A 17,522-nucleotide genomic window follows, 5' to 3' on the forward strand; every position below is an offset into this window, starting at 1 on the left:
TCATTTATTGTCTACAAGAAACACACATGAGGAAAGTAGACACATATACGGTAAATGTAAGCAGATGGAACAAAATCTATTGGGTATCAACTGAGAAAAAGAAGGCAGGAGTCACAATCATGATATCTGATAAAGCCAAAGTAAAAATAAATCTAGTTAAAAGAGATATGGAAGATAATTACATCCTGATAAAAGACAGTATAGACGATGATGAAATATCAGTACTCAACATGTATGCAAAAAATGGCATAGCATCCAAGTTTCTAAAGGATAAACCAGTGGAACTCAAGGGTGAAATATATAGGTAAAGTATACTACTGGGAGACCTGAATCTTCCTCTATCACAATTAGAGAAATCAAGCCAAAAATACATAAGAAAGAGGTAAGAGAAGTGAATGAAATCTTAGAAAAATTAGAGTTAGAAGATATGTGGAAAAAGACAAAAATAGACAAAAAGGACTATGTCTTTTCAGCTGCACATGGTACATTCACAAACATTGATTATGTACTAGGGCATAAAAACATTGAAACCAAGTACAAAAGATCAGAAATAATAAATGCAACCCTTATAGATCATAATGCAATAAAAATAATAATTAGTAAGGGTACATGGAGAGGCAAATAAAAATTAATTGGAAATTAAATAATATGATTCTCAAAAAGCAGTTAGTTATAGAACAAATCATAGAAATAATTAATAATTTCATTGAAGTAAATGACAATGATGAGGTATCTAAGGAATGCAGCCAAAGCAGTACTCAGGGAGAAATTTATATCCTTGAGTTCATATATTAACAAATTAGGCAGGGCAGAGTTGAATGAATTGGGTATGCAAATTAAAAACCTAGGAAGTGAACAAATTATAAATCTACATATGAAAAATAATCTAGAAATCCTATAAATTAAAGGAGAAATAAATAAAATTGAAAGTAAAAGAATAATTGATATAATAAATAAGACTAGAAGATGGTGCTTTGAAAAAAAACAAATAAAATAGACAAAATAATGGTCAATCTAATTAAAAAAAGAAAAGAAGAAAACCAAATTGACAGAATACAAGATGAAAAGGGAGACCTCACCTCTAATGAAGAGGAAATTAAGGCAATCATTAAAAACTATTATGCCCAATTATATGGAAATAAATATGTCAATCTAGGTGATATGGATGAATATTTACAAAAATATAAATTGCCTAGACTAGAAGAAATAGACTACCTAAACAAACCCATATCAGAAAAAGAAATTGAACAAACCATCAAAGAAGTCCCTAAGAAAAAATCTCCAGGACCAGATGGATTCAAGTGAATTCCATCAAACATTTAAGGAAAAACTAATCCCAATATTATACAAACTATTTGACAGAATAAGAAAAGAAGGAGTTCTACCAAATTCCTTTTATGAAACAAATATGGTACTGATTCCAAAGCCAAGCATGTCAAAAACAGAGAAAGAAAACTACAGACCAATCTTTAATGAACATAGATGTAAAAATATTAAATGGAATACTAGCAAAAAGACCCCAGCAAGTCATCCCAAGGGTTATTCATTAGGACCAGGTAGGATTTATACCAGGAATGCAAGGAAGGTTCAATATTAGGAAAACCATCCACATAATTGAACATATTAACAAACAAACCAACAAAAATCACATGATTATCTCAATAGATGCAGAAAAAGCATTTGACAAAATACAACACTCATTCCTATTGAAAACACTAGAAAGCAAAGGAATAGAAAGACCTTTTCTAAAAATAATAAACAGTACATATCTGAAACCATCAGCAAACATCATCTGCAATAGTGATAAACTAGAAGCCTTCCCAATAAGATCAAGAGTGAAACAAGGATGACCATTATCACCCCATTATTTAACATTGTGCTAGAAACACTAGCGGTATCAATTAGAGAAGAAAAAGAAATTGAAGGTATTAAAATAGGCAATGAGGTGACCAAGCTATTATTCTTTGCAGATGATATGATGGTCTACTTAAATAATCCTAAAGAATCAGCTAAAAAGCTGTAGAAATAATAAACAATTTTAGCAAAATTGTAGGATACAAAATAAACCCACACAAAGCATCAGCATTTCTATATACTTTCAACACATGTCATCAGCAAGAATTATGAAGAGAAATTTCATTTAAAATCACCCTAGACAATATAAAATAGTTAGGAAACTATCTGCCAAAACAAACCCAGGAACTATATGAGCACAACTACAAATCACGTTCCTCACAATTAAAACTTGATCTAAATAATTGCAAAAACATTAATTGCTCATGGGTAGGAAGAGCTAACATAATAAAAATTATAATCCTACCCAAACATGATTCTTGTAACCAAGGGAAAATATTTTAAATTGACTAATTAAATAACATTTTAAAAAATGAAAAGTTAATCAAAATGAGTGAAATGCTGGAATTGAAATGGGTCAATTATTAAATTATTTAATTATTAAAACCTAGAATGTAAAAAAAGAGATATGCACAGTCACAATCTTTGAGAGCAGTCACAGAGAAACAAGTGAGGACTCCAAGAACAAATCAGCAGCACTAATAGAGAAAAAGGGTCCCCAAGTCAGCTCTGGAGCCAGACTAAGCTGGAAAGAACTGGAATACAGGGTAAAGAACCAAAAGGGAAAAAAAACTATTGGATAGTTGAGCAGAATCAGAAGAAGAAAAGACTGAGGTGAGATATCAGGCTCTGTAATTTTCTTTGAACAGAAAACTCAGACTAAAAGTTTCAGTTGTACTCATCTCTTTGAGGACTATGAAAATCTACTCTCAAATGTTTATTTTTTTCCCATATTTTCCTCTCATGTGTGTCTTGTAATACACATTGTAAAATACTCTTGTCACTTTTTAACCTAATTTTTCACCATATCCTGGTTTTGCTTCATCAAACATAATAAATAGGTAAGGAAAAGATATACTTGTTTTGTGGCAGTTGCATCTTTGTGATCCCAATTAGGGTGTTCTTGGCAATGATACAGGAATGGTTTGCCATGTACTCCTTTGGTTCATTTAATAGATAAGGAAATGGAGGCAAATAGCATTAAGTGACTTTCCCATAGTTACACAGTAAATATCTGGGGCTGAATTTGAACTCAAATCTTCCTGACTCCAGGTCTGGTGCTCTAGCTATTGTGCCACCTAGATCACCCAAGTTAAATATACAGAAGACTTTAAATTAGGACTGAGAGTTACATCTATTTGGTAGGAATTTTTCAATGAGGGGTTTTGAGTAATTTTTATGGGACTACTGACTTTTTTTTTGATCTGTTACAACAAAATCCATAAAAGAGTCAAGAAAGAGGCCATGTGGACCCAAGAGACATTTTATTGCCCTCTGTCTAAAAGTAGCATGGTTGTTGCATCATGGTGGGCTAATTAAATCTCTGGCCTCTAATGGGAAAAAAAAAGGAAAACAGATAAGGCAGTGGGTGGTTAGATTCAGATTCATCCCCTCTGGAGGAAAGGAAGGAACAGAAAGGAGTAAGTACTTTCCACAGAGCTACCCCACTAGTGTTACAAATGTATTTGTAGTTTGAGGGCAGGCAAGAATCATGTCTTAATCTTCATTGCATTCTACATAATGTCATATACTTGGAAGAGACTCAACATATATTGATTGAATGAACAATGAATTATTTTTTTCCTTCATGGCAGGCTATTTTGCTATATTTGCCAAATAAACAAAAAACTTTTACATTCACCAGCAGTCATGTTTATGAGTCAATGTTTTACAATGAAATGATTTTATCTAGTAAATGAAAGGTTTTTATGAAACCATAACTTGTAGGGATGGGCATAACAGGGTAGCCCTGGACTTGGAATTCAGAGAGATGAGTTTGAACCCCAGCTCCCATTTGTTAACTGGCTGTGTGACTATTAACAAGTCACTTGAATTCCCTGAGTCTTACCTTTCTCACCATTTTATAAAATAGGTAATAACATTCCTAACTGCTTTTCAGGGTGTTTGTCAGCAAATCAGTTTGGACACCAAAGTTCCATATTAAGTTGTTATCACCATTGTTTATTTTGCCTTAGTGTGCCTATGTGCATAGATACAGAAATAGAAATTTTATTGAATATAGATGGAAAATAAAAATATTGCACAGAACAGTATGGGCTAACATTATTAAAACATCAAATATTAATAGCTATAAATTCACATACATCTTTTAAAGGTTACTGATTTTTCCAACAAAAAGGAAAAAGGCTAAAAAGCTCACAGCGCTCCAAATGAACTGAAAGTATTTTTAAGTTTTCTCTATTGAGCTGATTGGTATTGAAATTACAGGTAGATAGACTATTGGGCCCAGAGTCAGGAAGATGAGTACAAATCGGACCTCAAACACTTGCTACCTGAAAGACCCTGAACAAGTGATTTAACCTCTATTTTCCTTAATTTGCTCCATTATAAAATGAGGATAATAATAGCACCAATCTTGAAGGACTGTTTGAGGATCAAATGAGATAATATTTGTGAAGCATTCAGCACAGTAGCTGGTATATAGCAGGTACTTAATAAATGCTTGTTTCTTTCTTTCCTTTCCTCTCCTTAAATGAGATTTGTGATAATTCAAAAGATTCATAGAAGGGTGAATTGGATGAAAAATCACTTTTATCTATTTTAGGACATGCTATTAAATGGTCAGTCCAGGGCAGTTAGTGCATCAATATCTATGTTTAGGATTGACATTGTGGGTGGATAAATTGGACACAGACTGAACAGCAGAAAGAACCACAATGCTTTTTTAATGATTCCAAAGATTAAGGATTCCAAAATCCAATTTAATGATTTAATCATCACTCCTTGATAATAAAGGTTTACATATTCATATTTTCAACAGAAACATTCTCCAGTCATGGCTACCTATCATTTTGAATATGATAAAATCTCAGACTTTGAAAAAGCAAATTCCATGTGTCTAAAAGGGAAATAGAGACACTCATGCATGGTGAGCTATTTCACACTTTGAGTAATGACATATGCTCAAGAAGTTGTATAAGACAGTTTGGGAAACAAGGACCTATTTTTGTATAGCCCACAATTTGAGAATGGTTTTTGACATTTAAAATCTATTACAACTTTATTTTAAAATGTAGAAACCACTCATCTCATAAACCATACAAAAGTAGAATGTGGGTCATTTGTAATTCACAACCTAGTGTGTGACCCTGGAAGCAAGAAAAAGCAGATGGACATGCCAAATGCTCCATTGGTACCCTCAAAATGTAAAAAGTACTGGAGGAGGGCCTATAAGTACACTGAGTATATTCATGGAGAGGCTCCCTGGAAGAACATGGATAAGAATCACACAGAAGAAGACAAGGCAGGGCTGCAGTCTTCAATGAGGAGGGAATATCTGCTTTGAGGAGGACATCCAAGTACTGAAGACTGAACAAACACACACATAGACCACATTAATGGTGGCATGAAAATGTACAAATTCTTGATGCAAACTAAGCTTCATTCAACTATTTCTTTGGACCAATTTTATTTGGTTCATGAACACAACTTAATAAAGTCTTATGACTTGTCTAATCACAATAGATTAAAACAAAATGCCATTTATTAATTAAAACTCTGGTTATCACCAAGGATAAAATTAATATGGGACGGTTTGTCTGAAGCTCCCCACTATCTTTATGTTTCTTTATCTCCTTTCCTAGAAGGGAAAAATGTAAATTTAGCAACTGAAATAAAGCTGATAAAGTAACTTGGGTGTTTTGGAAGGAGATATTCTAGAAGTAATAACTTTATTCATTATGTTTTTTTTTTGCTGTCTTAAATGAATACTGTTATGGAGGAGAAACAGTAGTTTCTTCCATCTCTTGACATTTGGGACCATGCTGTCTTTGCTCCCCTTTTAGAATTCCTATTACAAGGAACTGAAACCACTGTTCAGGTTATTCCCTTAAAATTACAAGTGACCAATAATTTTAATCCTGTTTGCAGTGCAAACTTCCATAGGAAAGTTCTTTTGTAAATTTCCTCCCATTCTGGTAAACAATGGAAGGAGGAGCAAGAGGAGAATGAGAAAAAGATAATACTATGTTACCTAATACTTTATAATTTAAAAACTGTTTTCTAAAATTAAGTCAGCAACACACATTTATTAAATGACCTCTGTTTACAAAGCACTGTTCTTTTTCTAGAATATCTATGTCATGAATAGAGTGCATGCCCTTTTGTTAGGAAGAACTGAGTTCAAAATTGGCCTCAAACACTTAATAGCTATGTGACATATCATTTAATGTAAGCTGCCTCCGTTTCCTCAACTATAAAATGGGGATAATCATAACATCTCAGGGTTGTTGGAGGAATCATATGAGATATTTGTAAAGTGTTTAACATAGAGACTGGCATTTAATATGCACTTAATAAATGCTTGTTTCTTTACTTCCTCTTTCTTCCTTCTTTCCTGCTGTTTTCCTGTCATTCTTTCCTTTTCCTTCCCTTTCGCCTTCCTTCCTTCCTGACTTCCTGCCTTTCTTCTCAGAACAATTTTTTGAGGTGAGTGGTATATATATTATCATTCATATTTTACAGGTGAGGAAAATAATAACAGGCAGCATTGAGGTAGCACTTTAAGTTTGCAAAGCTCTTTACATGAGTTATAACATTTAACCCTCATGTCACCCTCATGATGTAGGTATGGATAGGTACATGAAGTAGGTGTATAGGTGAGGTAGGTGGTATCTCTATTTTACATATGAGGAAACTGAGAAACAGAGAAGTTAAGTAACTTGTCCATGGACACAGAGTTAGTAAGTGTTTGAGTCAAAATTTGAACTCTAGTCTTTTTGATTCCAAGAGTAGCAGTCGATATGCTATGCCACTAAGCATGAAATAACTTCCTTATATTAACACAGCCACCATGCAACTCTTCTTTTTAATAGGTGCATTTTCATCTTTAATACATATATGACTATAGTTCAAGATCAAATTATTAACAAAAAGACTTACATGTATGGACCTAGGGTAAATGCTCTAATAATTACAAATATCAGGATCATTGCAGTTAAAACTGCAGAAATAAGAGATACCTGCAAGAGAAAATACAAAAGGTCATTATCAGTTCATTGTTATAGATATTTAAATTTTAATGTTACTTCATTCCTTCAATCCAATTTGATTTTTCTGATTAATTTTCTCAGAATTTCTAATTATTTTGACTTATTGCTTTAGATAGGGGTTAGGAAAACTCCAGTCTAACAGATCAGTTTTGATCTTTGACTTTTTATCAGTTCCACACCTTTAAAATGATTTCTAATTTACTTTATAGATACTCTTGTCCATTGTCTTTACATGTTGTCTCTTCCATTAGACTATAAACTCCTTAAGACCAGGGGTGGGGATTTCATTTATTCATTTATCTATTTGTTTGCTTTTCTTTGTATCTCTAACACTTAGCACAATGCCTTGCAGATATTAGAAAATAAATTATCATTGACTTTACTTATCATCCAGTATCCTGAGTAGGTACTGAACCATAATGTTGCCAGATATGTCTGCTTCTGCAAAACCACAAACAGATCTGCAAGCTGTTAGTGGATTTTGATGGAGGGTCATAAATTGGTAATTGGTGTGAGTCTCCGTAAGTATCTGAATTGAAGTCGATATTTCTATTTCTATTTCTATTTCTAGTGCATGTGTGTATGTGTGTTTCTGTGCCTCAGTCCTTTTTTTCTCTTTCAATGGACGAGTGATCAATTTATAGCTCTGCTAGTAATTGATTTATCTTTCTTCAATAAAGTTGCATGAACAAAAAAAAAACATATCTCTCTGACTTTTCTTCCTCATTCCTCCATTTTCATTTGTTATTTCTCTTTTAATTGCTAAGCCAAAGAATCAATATTAAATTTAAATTTTACCTATAAATGTATATAAATTATACACATATGTTTTATTGTTTTTGTTCCTAATTCTGAAAACAGATCTTTAAAATATTTGGTATATTTTTTCATAGATATATGGGAGAGAAAATGTTTTATTAAGGAATTCATATGATCATTGATTAATATATATTTTAGTTGGTAGTTTCAGCATATAAAATATCTCACATGCTATAAGCAGGGGTTTGCTTCAGTCAGCTTTGATCAGCTTCCAAGGGCCAATTGTTAAAGTTTCAATATAATTAATTATATCCCCAAATTGGCAAACACTATGAATCAAGATTTGCTTTACTGTTTTGTTGATTGCTTAGACTTAAGAAAGTTATGGGGGGTAGTGTTAATGTAGATTAAACTTAAAAGTATGACAGGCATACATTTCTTTTTTCAGCAGTCAGTCATTAAAACTTTATCAGCATACCCCTGGCTATGAAGGCTAAGAATTGGGATTGAACCTTTGAGTTTAATAGCTTAAGACACTCCCTTGTGAGAAAACTCCTTCTACCATTACAGATCAGCACCTGCTCTGCAACTTATGACCTTAGTGAATTTCCTGGAGCACCAGGAAGTTAAGTGACTTGCCCATGGTCATACAGCTAGTATATGTCAGAAGTGGGACATGAACCCACACCATCTTAGCTTCAAGAAATATGCTTTGTTCAAGCTGACAGAGTTACCTAGTATGCCAGATTCACATACTTCTTCTAGGAATTCTTTTTATTTCCTGGAATTTGAAATCTATTATTGACAGTCTTCCTATAGTTTTTCTATATATTAAATACATAAAAGAATTTTAAGTGAGAGTTGATTAATCCATTATATTTACTTAGGATAGTGAGCATATAGAAACACAGGAACACAGGCATATCATAAGTTTGTTGATTTACTGACATTAAAAGGAAAACCAAGAAGAATGTTAAAAATGTTGAATACAATGAAAATTTTTTTATAATATAAAAATATACATATGAGAAGAAAACTGGAATGAAATGAAAGAAAGGACACATTCAGGCAGGCAGGCTATGTTTAAACTCTACTATTAAATGGAAAACTTTTATAAATATTCATCTTAGATAACTCAAGCAAAATGGCCCTTTGGACAAATCATGAATATTTCATGTGGAAAATCTGGGAGAAAGAGTGCAGAGCCAAAATGATGTGTATCATTATTCTTTGATGTAGTTCAGTCATTTTCAGTTGTGTCTGATTCTTTGTGATCCTATCTGAGGTTTTCTTGACAAAAACATGGGAGTGGTTGGCCATTTTCTTCTCCAGATCATTTTACAGATAAGGAACAGGAAAATAGGGTTACATGATTTGCTCAGGGTCACATAGTTATAATTGTCTGAAGCTGAATTTGAACTCAGGTCTTCCTGACTTCAGGCCCTGTATTTTATCCATTGCATCACCTCACTGTCCTCTCATGACCCTAACTCTACACTTTATGTTGCATGTATAACCCTCTATCTGTGGAAGTATGCTAGATAAGTAAAGTTTAAAATTTAACCAATTATTAAGAAATTACTAATGAATGACAAGATTTCACTTCTCATCAGAATGGTTGTTGTTATGTTAAGTAAGATCATGACTTTAGAGCTTTAAGGGAACTTAAAGGTCAATTAATCCAATGCAATAATTTAATACATGAAGAAACAGAGGCCCAGAGTTTAAATGACTTGCCAAAGGGCACCCAAGGATTGACTAGTAGAACTGGCATTTGACCCCAGCTTCTCTGATTCCCCCCACCCCTGTACCTCCTACTTCAGGCTCAGAACAATAATACTCAATGCAAATATGTTTGAGACAATAAAATGTGTGATCCGAGAGTCATACTTGAATAAAAGCATAGTAATACATAAAAGCTATAGTTGCACCATTTATTTTAAAGTGCACAGAATTGATTTTTCTAATGAGAAGAGAGATGAGGCATTATTCCTTGTGAAAACCTTTCCATGAGTTGAAATCCTATATGTTAGCTACAGTTATTATCTGCAGTAAAAATCATTTAAAATTTTATCAAACTGACAAAAGGTATTAGTCACATGAATAGTAGTTTGCAATCAATGATATTTTATTAATGTAAAAATGGACAAAAAGGGATTCTAGCATCTCAAAGTTGTAAGGGATCTCAGAGGCTACCTGGTCTAACCCAAACCGGAACCAGAATCTCCTCTACAGCATATACTTTATTTCTTAAAATTATTTTTATTTATTTTGTTATTTTCTAGTTATATATAATAAATTTTAACAACCAATTAAAAAAACTTTTGAATTCCAAATTCTTTCTCTCCCTCCTGCCCATGCTTCCTGCCCTATTGAGAAGGCAAGCAATTTGATTTAAATTATTCATGTGAGGCCATATGGCACATGCTTTAACAAGTGGTCATCTAACCTTTGCTTTGAAGATCCCAGCAGATGAAAACTATTATTTCCCAAAGAAGCTCATTTCACTTTTCCACAGCTCGAATTGTTACATTTTCCTCTACATTTAAAAAACCTCATTTCTTGTTCTGTCCTCTGAGATAAAGTTGATTAAATTTCAGCATGTTCCCTTCCCCTTCTCCCTTGCCCCTCCAAGCCTTGTCTTCTCCATGCTCCAAAGCCCTAGTTATTTTTATGCAGACTCACTGGAAATCTTTTCTGGTCTTACCTTTCTTTCGCTGTCTTCTGGAGGTAGTCTGGCATGTCTGGCTTTCTTGAAATGTTATACTGATTACTAAATGCATTATCTTCAAAAAAATCTCCTCATTAAAAATGCTGAAATCTAATCAATATATTATGCTTTTTGCTAATAATGTCACAGATTTAAATCTTACTATTGTTTTAGCTACCTAAAAATGTTGGAAAACATTTTTGATAAATGTGACTTGCATGCAGCATTTTTCATTTCTGCTCTTAAGGTATCAAGCTTGTGCTTTGCAATAGTACCTGCTTTTAACTAGAAAAAGAAAGGGCACATTTAGTTCACACTGTGATTTCATGTTTAATCACTGATCCTTAAAGACCCATCTAATGACTCAACTACAGTTTACTTTAGGATAATCATAAATCATTTGGCTTTGCAGATAAACACTACAATTAAGATCTCTGCACTGAAGACCATGATTTGGCACAATTACTTCAGTTGACAAGGAGAATTTCTGCTTCTATTTTAATTGTGGAGATTACCTTTCCCAGCTTTGCTATGTCACGGAACAAGGATAAAGGAAGCGAAAAGAGAACTGTGGCGACCCCAATAATGAAGTGGCGGCAGATGAAAAAGTTCCCAGGATCAACTAAAATACAATAAGATTATATGTTTAGAGGTATACATAATAAGTGCACACACACATCATTATATAAAACTTTGATTTTGTTCGACCAGACCCATGATTTTCCTGGTGTCAGGAAGTCTTTCTCCCAATGCTGGTTGGCACACTCTCTGCATCTGAGAGTATGAAAGATCACCAGGGGCAACACTGAGTGCATCTCCCAGACACTGTGGGTTGGAAATAGAATTTAAACACTAGTCTTCTGATCTGCATTCACTATGCTATGTTTTCTTTCATGAAGAGAATATATTCAAGCAACAGAACACATTTTCTCCTCCCGATCTGGGATTTCACAAGTGCACCATGTCTCTAATGGATGATTTCAGAAATCTGGGGTGGGACATTGAGGTGACATGCATTGAAGTGATATTCCCAGTGCCACTTACCTATATCTATATCCATATCTATATCCTTGTCAACATTAATTTATTTTTATCCATATCCATATGTATGATTATATCTATATTTATATCTATACATGGGACAGTGAGGTGGCCCAGAGGACAGAGTACTGGGCTTAGGATGAAGAAGACTCATCCTTTTAGATTCAAATCCTCTCTAGTTATGTGACCCTGGACAAGTTCTGTATCTCTGCTTCAATTCCTCATCCTATAAAAGGAACTGGAAAAGGAAATGTCAAACCAGTCTAGTATGTTTGCCAAGAAAACCCCAAATGTGGTCATGAAGAGTCACACATGACTGAAATAACTCAAAGCTACAAACACATATGTTCATGTACCTACATATGCACATGTCAGAGGCAGAATTTGAGCTCCAGGTCACAGCATCATAGCACTATAAATCTACAATCAGAAGGGATCTCAGCTCTTTCATTTCATTTCACCTGAGGAATCTGACACCAAAAGAGGTTAAGTAATGTTTTCTAGGTCACACAGTAAGATTAAGGAGCAGGACTTGAAACCACACTCTTAAATTCAAGTATTCTTTTGAAAGTAAGTCTTTGATTCCAAGACTACTCCCCTAGCCAATGTAATCTATCATCACTAATTTTGTTTAAAGCTCAGTTTGTTAAAATACAAGCCATATCACAAATATTTCAGGAAGAGACAATTCTCAGGAAAGCATGTCAAACACTTAAAACTTGTAATAGATGATATTGGAGGGTATCAGGTAGTTATCTTCTTTTGCTTACCCTTCTCCCTTTATACCTCCCTACCTCCCTCTTCCAACCTCCCTTCCTCCCTTCTTCTTCCCTTCAATTTCCCTTCCCCTTCTTCTTCCACCTCCTTTTAAGTCATTCAAGGTGAACTATGATCTTTCAAAGGAAATGCTCCTTTCTCTTCTTTATCTCAAGTAAGCATTTATTGGGGAAAACAGGAAAGATAGAGGATAAGGTAAGAGGGGTGGAAATTTCCCAATTATCTACAGTGAGTCTTAGGTTGGAGGATATTGAGAAAAATGGCAATTCAGTCACTATCATGAAACAGAGCCAATCAGAGAGATATATGGACTATTGTCCTTCTGCGTTCAAATCAGTCAGGCCACCTCCTACTTGATTATCCCAAATCCCAGAGATAAACCCAGCTTCTTCCTTCAAAGTCACCATCAGCCAAAAGCCCAGAAAAAAGTTACCATTGGCTTGGCTTTTCTGGTAACATTCCAAATGGAATTTTCATTTGATTGACAGCTGATCCATCTCCAGATTCTTGTCTTTTGCATGCATGCCTCTTCCAGAATTCCTCCCTTTTTGTCTTTTAAAAATGCACCCAGCATTTTTATAATGATACTCACCTTTTGGATATATTTTGTCATATTTCTAACTATCTAATTCTTAACCCTGTACTATCTTAAATATTCCTTTACCCTCCAAAAATAACAAATCCTGAACTTATCTTAGCTATTCTGTCTATCTAGTTCTATGCTAAATTTTGGGTATAGGAAAAACAGTTTTGGTAATAGGGATTTACATAAAAATGGTTTTGATATAATAACTTATATAAAAATTTTAAACAATTTCAACAATTTCAACAACATTTTGAATATGTACCTGTCTTATCTCTTAATGTCTATAAATTCAACTAAGTAAAATTTTCTATTACTAACAATTGTTAACCTACAATTATAATGTAATATAACTTCTATGCTTAAGTAGTTTTAGGTCTGTCCCTACTTCCCTAAGACTTTGAACAAATTTTCTACACTGTCCCTATAGTTAGTCATTAGAACATTAATAAATTATTCTAATAGGGTTAGCTTGTTAGTACATTAGTATTTACATGTGTACATACATTGTATTTATACAGATTTACATATATACATCCATATACATTGTTCTTTATTTCTGTGCAAACTCATGCAGATAAGAAATATCTTTGTCTGTTTGAATTTTCCACAGAAATGTATATATCAGTGCGACTTTAGTATTTTGCAACTATGTATATGTTGTATACTTACTCATTCCATGAGATATCTTACTACATTATATTTCTACATAGTATGTGTATGCGTATATGTGATGTTAACATGTATGTCACATTCTTACATAACTTCATGATCACAAGTCCAAACTTTCAAAGTCCCTCCATGTCCTTTGATGTTGATTGTAGAAACTGTGTGTCCTTCGTCATCTGGTCAGCATGCCACTCTTTTCTGCTGTTGATCTTGATTGTAGTCCTGTGTTCTTCAATTCAGGAACAACTGGAACAATCAGGAACATACTGGAAGAATCAGGAATGTGCATGGGTGTAAGGTTTTTACATGTGCATGAATGTAAGATTGAAATTTTCATTGTGCATGGAACTAAGCTATGAGTTCTTCATGAGTGCTTGTCAGAATTCATTAGTTATTCTTCATGTGAAGAAGTAAGCATTACATGTGTTCATTTTCATGTGTGTAAGTAAGCTTTACATGTGTTTATCTTCATGGGTGGGTGTAAAGTTTACATATGTTGATCTTCATGGGTGGGTCTAAGCAGTATAGTATAAATTCTTAGAATTTTGTTAAGAATGAGAATTTGAAGTTTTCTTACCTTTTTGATGTTTGAAATTTTCACAAGGAGATTTATTGTATGTTGTCTTTAGCTATGTTTTGGAGATAGAATTTGAATATACTGTATTTCGTTTGGTCATGGAGTTATGTATTCATTTGAAATAATTTTGTTTCTTTCTTTTCTGTTATTATGGTTAGCAGAGACTTTGTATAAAATGTATAGGCTTTTCTTTGGAGTTAAAATTTAAAATTTATGTTTTCCTTTTTTCTGTGTTACTGGCTGTATTTCTTTCTGGAACTGTTCTATTTGCTTCAGGGGTGCTTTCCTGTTATCATTTTAACATGTGCAATGCTCTCTTGTCTGTACTTTCTGTTGATAGTGAAGTCTTGTGTGTTTTCTTTTGTTTTCCATTCACAGGCTTTCATTCATAGGGGCTGTTATTGATTTCTTCTATGTGTTGCTTCTAATAACTAGGGATATTTTTTCTTTAATCAGATGTCATTTGTATGTATCTTCATTGATGACATGATCACATTGCTGTTTCTTGTGAGGTATCTGAAACTATGAGGTAATATCTTCATGATATACCCTCCCTCTCTTCCTTCCCCTGGTAGAGATTGTTTAGTTTGAAGGTTGAGAGATATGGATAACCTGTTTCAATTCTCAACTATAACTTGATGTTAAAGTCTTTGATAACAAATTCATCCAATGTGAATCTATGCTTCCATATGTAGTTTGTAATATGGAGATAGAAAAAAATAGTGAAAAAGAGACCACTAGAAGTAATAGAAGAAAAAAAGAGAAAAAATGGTGAAAATTTAACCCAAGAAAGTGAATCTGTGAGTGATAGCAAATTCAATAAACCAAGAGACAGGCAGAGACAAGTAAAACAGCTAAATGCAGAAGTTAAAGAAAGCATTTCTCAAATAGTAACAAAGATAAGAGACTCAGAGAAAGGCTGTATAGTAACCACACAGGAAAAGGTACAAATTAAGTTAAAACTCTAACAAATGTATAAAGTATCTTAAAGTTAAATCTCTAGTTTAATGTCCTAATATTTCAAACCAAAATATGAATAATTTTTTACCTTTATTTAATTTTAAACACAAAATGTTTAGATTAAGAAACACATCATCTTTATATCTTTGCATCCTTCCTGGGAAAAATGAATGCATCATTTTTTTTCACAAGAGAATATGGAAGACTTGCATTGGCCATGGGCAGAACTTCATGGGATAATAACCATAGATATTGTTATGTCCTGAGATAACATGAGAAACATTTTGATATCACAATAATATCAGTGTTTTTAAAATCTGCAAGTAGTCTAACTTCTAGTTGTATTGCTGACTTTGAGACATATGTAATGAGAAAGGAATTGATTAAATACACTCAGCAATAAAATGATCTTTTTATATTATCATTCTTTATGTGATTAGGATTTATTTTCATCTTTGTTATTCTTCCAGGAATACCTGTTCTCCCATGTCATTTGATCCCTAGAGAAGTTCTATGATCCTGTGTATGTTTTACAATTTTTCTTACTTGGAGAATAGCTGACTAGGAGAAAGGTGCTAGTATCTTTTCTCCTTCCATCTCCCTCTCTTGTTTAAGTAATTGTGAATGCTGAGGAGGCATCTACTAACAAACACACACACACACACACACACACACATATATATATATATATATATATATATATATATCAGTGGTACACTCATATATATTTTTATATATGAATGGACCACTGGAAGGGATGGAAACTGGAGAAGAAAAAGAAAGATGAAGGGAGGGAAGTTTTGCAACTTTAAGAGAAGAATGATATTTTGGCTTATATCTTAAAATGAGGAAAGTCCATTAAATAACTTACCTACAGAGTTGGAGAATATCAGTGTGGAAAAGTGAGAGGGAAGGGGAGGAGAGAGAATAGGCAGAAAACGAAAAAGAGGCAGAAACAGGAAGACAGAGACAGAACAGAAAAAGATAGACAAAGAGGGAGAGTGGAAGGGTCACCAATTGCTACTCCAAATTTGACTAGTTGGGGCAGTAGAAGAAACAGAAGGAAGTCAACAGAATTTGTCACTGTGAACAAGGCCTCTTCCACAGAAACCCTCCTATTCAGGACTATAAGTGACACCAGAGATTTAAAATTCAATAAACTCCTCAGAACTTGTAATCATCTGTTTTGTTTTCTTCTTTCTAATAAGATTTTTACCTGTAGTATTGTGATCTCAGCTTTGGCCAGGATAAGGAGTGAAAAGAAACAGAAAGTCTTTGAGTGAAGAAAGCAACAAAATCCTCCAAAATGTATTTGGATGCTTTGTGTCACACATTTTGGTGACACAAAAGTTATATTTATATATGATTTCTATCTCTCATTTTAAGCCTCTTGAATAGTCCCTTGAATGAGATGGACTTGTTCTAATATGGTAAAATTTAATACCTTTAATTATAAAGTCCTGTAGTTAGGCTCAAAGAATCAAGTACATGAGTACAAAATGGGGAACTCAAGCTGAAAAAAGTTTCTTAAAATGACCTGGGTTCTTTTTTGGTTTTTGTTCTATTTTGATGTCATAATGAGGCAATAATCTTATATCAAAAAAGCTGATTTGATTATCATTGGCTAACTGAGAGTCACAGTGAGCACCAAATCTTCATGTCCTACAAAAAGTCAACATGCACAAAATGTAACCCTTCACCTGTCTCCATCTTCCAGGCTACCTGACCTCTTCTAAACTTTCCTTTTTCTCTTTAATCTTCCATCACCACTTTCCATCTCTCTCTCTCTCTCTCTCTCTCTCTCTCTCTCTCTCTCAAACACACACACACTCACTGATCTACTTCCTCCTCCTCCTCTTTCTCCTTCTCCCCAAGACTGTTGCCAATCTGGAAAGCACTCCTTCTTCAGCCCTGCTTCTTAGAAATATTAGCTTCCTAAAAGTCTTTGTCATTCCTGGAATTGGCATTTTGTGTCCTACCTTCATGCCTTTGCATAGACTGTTCTGTGGACCCCTCTCCCCCAATATGGAAAACACTCTCTCTTTAGCCCCACTTCTTAGAAACATTACTTCCTAAAAGTCTTGACTCCTTGCTACTCCTATGAGAAGCCTACCCAGACCCTTGTCAGTATTTTCTCTCTCCTTCAAAAGCCTCATATTTTCTTAAGTTTTGTACACACAATGAAATCTCTAGTGTGATTCAATTCCTTAAGAACAAGTTTTTTTTTAATTGTGTATATTTTCCTTGTGTCCACCTTATACTAGCAACTGTGTAATAGACATTGGATGAAACAAAACTGAAAGGAATCAGATAATGTACAAAACAAAAGAGGTGAAGTTCCTCTATTCTCTGCCCTGTCAG

At 33.8% G+C, this 17,522-nt stretch overlaps 1 protein-coding gene across 1 annotated transcript in view; it reads right to left on the bottom strand.

The window, feature by feature from the left end:
* Positions 1-17,522, bottom strand: part of LOC130453582 (putative sodium-coupled neutral amino acid transporter 11) — a 96,813-nt gene that overhangs the window by 37,954 nt on the left and 41,337 nt on the right. The window contains exons 6-7 of the mRNA XM_056793972.1: positions 11,070-11,176; positions 6,976-7,055 (exon numbers count right to left, since the gene is read on the bottom strand). Of these exons, the coding sequence (XP_056649950.1) occupies positions 6,976-7,055; positions 11,070-11,176 (187 nt within the window). The remainder of the gene's footprint in view (positions 1-6,975; positions 7,056-11,069; positions 11,177-17,522) is intronic.

The sequence above is a fragment of the Monodelphis domestica genome, chromosome 4, assembly GCF_027887165.1.
Source record: "Monodelphis domestica isolate mMonDom1 chromosome 4, mMonDom1.pri, whole genome shotgun sequence".
Taxonomy (NCBI): domain Eukaryota; kingdom Metazoa; phylum Chordata; class Mammalia; order Didelphimorphia; family Didelphidae; genus Monodelphis; species Monodelphis domestica.